The sequence below is a fragment of the Myotis davidii genome, unplaced genomic scaffold, assembly GCF_000327345.1.
Source record: "Myotis davidii unplaced genomic scaffold, ASM32734v1 scaffold228, whole genome shotgun sequence".
NCBI lineage: Eukaryota > Metazoa > Chordata > Mammalia > Chiroptera > Vespertilionidae > Myotis > Myotis davidii.
In genome coordinates, this window is record NW_006300104.1 from 2,741,277 (window position 1) to 2,747,276 (window position 6,000).

The 6,000-nt window shown below is 40.8% G+C and overlaps 1 protein-coding gene across 20 annotated transcripts in view; it reads left to right on the top strand.

Annotated features, from left to right (window-relative positions):
- PUM1 (pumilio RNA binding family member 1) overlaps positions 1 to 6,000 on the top strand; it is a 131,649-nt gene that overhangs the window by 91,291 nt on the left and 34,358 nt on the right. For all 20 annotated transcript variants that reach the window (XM_015572280.1, XM_006776466.2, XM_006776465.2 and 17 more), the window contains 2 exons: positions 90 to 386; positions 1,443 to 1,679. In XM_015572280.1, the coding sequence (XP_015427766.1) occupies positions 90 to 386; positions 1,443 to 1,679 (534 nt within the window). The remainder of the gene's footprint in view (positions 1 to 89; positions 387 to 1,442; positions 1,680 to 6,000) is intronic.

Consider the following 6,000-nt stretch of genomic DNA (forward strand, 5'->3'; position numbering starts at 1 on the left):
TAAAACATTTTCAAAAAAGGATAACAATGTAGTTTGGAAATGTGGCCAATCCCTTTTATAGCTATATGATTTGCTTTCTTTTTTTATAGCTGTTGCAGCGGCCGCAGCTTCAGCAAATGGAGCAGCCGGTGGTCTTGCTGGAACAACAAATGGACCATTTCGCCCTTTAGGAACCCAACAGCCTCAGCCCCAACCCCAGCAGCAGCCCAATAACAGCCTGGCATCCAGCTCTTTCTATGGCAACAACTCTCTGAGCAGCAATTCCCAGAGCACCTCCCTCTTCTCCCAGGGCTCTGCCCAGCCTGCCAACACATCCTTGGGATTTGGAAGTAGCAATTCTCTCGGCGCCACCCTGGGATCAGCCCTTGGAGGGTTTGGAACAGCAGGTAGAAATCAGACTGATGTGCTTTAAAACTTCTAATTACTTTTACAATCTTTATGGAACACTGACGATGCATGGAAACCTGGAAAGATTCCACAGGCAGACCTGGATTGAGCCCCGTGGGATTCCAGCCATCCCACATATCTTTGAGATGATGTACTATTAAAATCAAGATTTACAGTTGGGGCCTATTTCAGGTTTATGCTTGTGTTGCTACTTATATTTCATAAACGATTTGTTATAGGAATTAGGAAAGCAGGGGAGGTTTTTACTGGCACTGGGGAGAGCGTGGAGGGAAGCATAGAAATGTGGATGTTAAGAACAGGCAGGACAACTTACCAAAGATCACAGAGTAGTGGACTGTACAATCTGCAAACCTTAAGGAGTAATGAGTTTTCTGCATTCTTTTGAGAAGAATGGAAAAGTGGAAGGAAATTGGATCAGTATATTTTTAACACCTTATGGGAGAAGAAAAATCAGGAAAGTAGTAAGGTGAACAGTGGGATAATACAGTTTTTGTAAAACAATGTGATGTGGACACAGAAGGGCACATTTGCAAGAAGGTATCTAAAATTGGAATTGGAGTCTAGTAATAACTCTTGATTGAACGAACCCATGGAGAAAACAGGCTTTCATATATAAATCTGGTGTATGGGGCAATGTCCCATTTACAAATATGTTTTCTGTACTCCATTTTTCCTACTAGAACCTTTGGGTTGATGAAAGGCATTCTTTTTAGCCCATTTTCTTTCACCTTTTCCATAGCTTATGTGGCCGTCTGTCAGCTTTTTAACCCACCCCACCCAATAATTTATGACACAAAAGGAAGGTAAATTTAGCATATGTGTGATGGTTTGAACAAAAGCTTCATGTTAAACTGAGCCATGTCCTCTTTATTACCTTACCTGCCCATAGAACTGCCACATGAACAGTTAGGCTGTCTCTGCTGACAAGTTTGCGGTGGTAGGGAGTCTGGATCAAAGTGTTAGGAACAGGTCACTGGGCTTGTTCTTCAAGGAACAGGCCTGTTCTTATCTGCATTGTTTTAATTCCATTTTAGTTGCAAACTCCAACACTGGCAGTGGCTCCCGCCGTGACTCCCTGACTGGCAGCAGTGACCTTTATAAGAGGACATCGAGCAGCTTGACCCCCATTGGACACAGTTTTTATAACGGCCTTAGCTTTTCCTCCTCTCCTGGACCCGTGGGCATGCCTCTCCCTAGTCAGGGACCAGGACATTCACAGACACCACCTCCTTCCCTCTCTTCACATGGATCCTCTTCAAGCTTAAACCTGGGTAAGAACCATTACTCTAACACCACCTTAAACTCGAGAAATCTCTTGCCACCGATGCCATTAGAAGTACTTTGCATAAGCAAAGCACAATCCCTTTATTCTGCAAATGTCCTGGGTGTTCTGTGCCTTCCTTGAGTACCTCATGTTATTTAGGCTGTACCTAGATGGCATAGCAGTTATGGATATATTAAAGTTTGGGTGTAGCCCCTATATTTTCACTTTAGTACAAACATCGTGTTCTCTGGCTGCATGTGAGAATCTTTCATTATAAACACAGTCCAGATTCATTTTAAGTAAAACTGGAAAACAAAGAGAAAAAGAATGTATTCACCTAGTTATTACCACTTAAATATCACCATGATTATTATTTTGCCTTATTTTTCAGACTCCCCCCTCCCCCACGTATACATTTAATATCTTTTGCACATAAAGCATTTTATTTTAAAAAGTTTGCCAGATTCTTTTTTTTTTAAGGCATTTTCTTTTTTATTGATTTCAGAGAGGAAGGGAGAGGGAGAGAGAGATAGAAACATCAATGATGAGAATCATTGATCGGTTGCTTCCTGCACGCCCCCTACTGGGGATCAAGTCCACAACTTGGGCATGTGCCCTTGACCGGAATCGAACCCAGGACCCTTCGGTCCCCAGGCCAGTGCTCTACCCACTTAGCAAAACTGGCGAGGTCTGCCAATGTATTTGTATATATTTTCTTAAACTATACAGCATGCTAATGAGTACAGATCTATATTTCCCAATTCTATGTTTTGGTGGTTAAATGTATGGGATTTTTAGATGTTACCATCTAGATCCTAGAAAATGAGGAGGACAAAGAGGCTCCTTAATCAGCAAGCTGTAAGAATGTAGAGGCACTTTTATTATCACGTTAGAGGACAAATTTCTAAGTCTTTGAAGAGATAGGAAATGGTTTACTACTCCCTTCTCCCAGTTACTTGTCAGGTTTGGATTTTGAAGTACCGATTTATTTCTTAGATGGGGAAAGTTCAGGCATAGACTTGGAGTAACCATATAATTTATCATGCAGCCCAGGACACTTTTGACACTGAATTGGGGGTTCTGTTAATTGTTATTCTGTGAAGATGTGCCTAAATGTGGACTGTCCCTATCCTCCGATATAATAAAACCCAAATATGCAAATCTACTGAGTGGCGGAATGACCGGTTGCTTGGCACGCACTGACCACCAGGGGCAGATGCTCAACCCAGGAACTGCCCCCTGGTGGTCAGTGTGCTCCCACAGAGAGAGCACTGCTCAGCCAGAAGCTGGGCTCAGAGCTGGTGAGCACAGTGGTAGTGGTGGGAGCCTCTCCCGCCTGCAGCGGTAAGGAGTGAGGGGTCCCAGACTGCCAGAGCCCAGAACTCTGAGAGGGATGTTCTGACTGCTGGCTTAGGCCTGATCCCGGACTGTGAGAGGGCGCAGGCCAGGCTGAGGGTACACACACACACCCTCCTCTCCCTGCCTCTTCCATATTGCACAAATCTCATGCACCGGGCCTCTAGTTTAAAATAAAATTAAAAAAACACACAACTCATCCAGTTTACATGGACTTTTGTTTTTTTAAACTATGTTCTTATTGATTTCAGAGAGAGGAAGGAAAAGGGAGAGAAGGACAGAAATATCAATGATGAGAAAGAATCACCAGTCGGCTGCTTCCTGCAGGCGAGCTCACAACCTGGGCATGTGCCCTGACCAGGAATCGAACCATGGTCTCCTGGCTCATGGGTCAACACTCAACCATTAAGCCACACTAGCAGGGCTTTTTTTTTTTTACTTTTTAACTAGGAAGATTAAAAATGGCTTTATGGACTCAGAAATGAAGATAGGCTATAAATGAATAGTATGCTTTCATTTGGAAAGACAAATACTTGGGAATTATTTATAAAAATATAAAAGTAAGACTTGAAGAAGGGGATAAGATAATAGTTATTATTCTAGAATTAATACTATTTCTGAGTTTGAGAGATGATTTTTGAGGCAACATTATCTATCCAAATAAGTACATATACATTTGTACGTGCGCACTGTGTGTGTGTGTGTGTGTGTGTGTGTGTGCGCGCGCGCGTGTGCGCATGCACGCGCGCACACAAATTTTATAAGTTAAGAACTATGTGGTTATAGAACTCATTGTCTCAGGTTATATTAGGAAAGTTGTAGGTACATTTCAGGTTGCTAAAATCCATATTGGATAATAGCTAAGGGATGTGGGTTTATTGTATAACAGTGTTTTCTAGTGACAGTATGCCTGGCTTTAAAGACTCAGGATTAATGCAGAATTATAAGGGATAGATGAAAGTGCCATTTTAGTGTGTAGACGGAAGGAACTAACATTTATTAAGTAGTTATTACCTGACACTACTAATGGTTTTAGCTGCTGTACATGTAACTCTGGAAGGTATTATGCCTATGATACAGAAGTCAGGAAACTGACCTAAATATCATGCCTAGGTCTCATATCTGAACAGAGTTAGTGTCAAACTTCTTCATTTCAAAGCAGCAATTGTCATTGTATATCCTGTTACATATGTGCCAGGATATATTTTAAACCGGTGCATTATCAGATGCAGTAATCTTACCTTTTAATTTCTTGGTTTAAACATTTGAACTGTGTCAGCTCTTATTGAGTACTAAACAAACTAAATCTGTGAGGTCAGATGGTCTCTGTAGTGAATATTCAACTCTGCTGTTGAAAATAAAACTTTATTTACCAAAATAGGTAGCAGGCCAGATTTGTCCTGTGGGCTGAAGCTTGTCAACCCCTGAACTAAACGCTGTGGCTCTTGAGTGTTTGAAAATGGAGCTGGAAATAATACTTGCATGCATGGTGCCTTTTTTCTTTCCAATATATTAGCAGTTTAATGAAATACTGCCTTATTCTTAATTCATGTTCCTCTTGTGAAGTAGGAAATAATTATTGGGCGAGTTATTTCTTAATGACTCTTGCTTTCTGCCTAGATTTATTTTTAACATATCATCTCCTTAAAAAAGTGTACCATGTTTAAGCAGTTGGGTTGTATGTATTTGCATTGGACTTGAATTGCTGCATATACTACAAAATCATACACATTGTTCTTGAGGAGGCCAACATCTTGATTGGCTAGAGCTTTGCCTTAACTCAGTTTCCTTTAGAAAAGGGCTCTTGTATGCTTTAGTCTTACTATATGAGGTATGGTACTTGGTTTATAGCAGTACCTATACAAAGACCCTAAAGACATCTTGGTGTAAGAAACAGCATTTCTTTACCATATGTATATTGGTCCACACCTCATATAGCTTCTATTATTAATACTACATCACTGCTGCCACCAGCCATCAATTCTTCAATCACTAACAACTATCCTAAACATTTATTCAATGTATTCATTCAGTATATTAAATACTCAAAAGACTATTCTATAGAGGGAAACTTAAACTCAGCATAGTTTCATGACTTTCATAAAACCACACAGTTAGTAAATGTTTGAATGCACATTTCAGTCTGTTATCCCAGTGTGGATCTATTATCTGTGATACCGTTTTCATACTTCTTCCCAGTGGTCAGACATAAGCTAGGAGACTCAGAAAAATCAGTGCCTTGCTTAGTTATTTTTCTCTCATTGATTAAGCAATCACTTGTTGACTGCCAATTTAAGACTCTTTAGTACTACTTTTCCCATTACCCATTACGGAAAGACCATACTTTTTAAAACAACTTAATGATTTATCTCAGCATAAAATTATGTCATAAAGTTCACTCATTTCAACTGTATAATTCAGTGATTTTTAGTAACTTTCTGAATTGTGCAACCATCATAAACGGTTTTAGACTATCTTCATCACCTCAGTAAGATTCCTCATGGCATTTTACAGTTAATCCCTGTTCATACCCTGCTAGTTCTGTTTTTATATTTGCCTTTTCTGGACATTTCATAGAAATAGAAGCATACAATATGTGATCGTGATCGCGTTTGTTTGGCTTCTGTACCTTCTCATGTTTTTGAGATTTCATGCTTCATATAATGTGTATCAGTAGTTTGTTACATTTTGTTGCTGACTCATCTTCAGTTTTATGCTATACCACATTTTGTCTAACCACTCACAATTGAAGGATGTTTGTTGGTTATGGTTTTTGGTTATTATAAATTACTGGAGGCCCGGTGCACAAAAATTTGTGCACTCGGGGGGGAGGGGAGCGTCTCTCAGCCCGGCTTGTGCCCTCTCACAGTCTGGGACCCCTCGGGAGATAACGACCTGCTGGCTTAGGCCTGCTCCCGGGTGGCAGAGGGCAGGCCCAATCCCTAGGTGCAGCCCCTGGTCGGGCTCAGAGC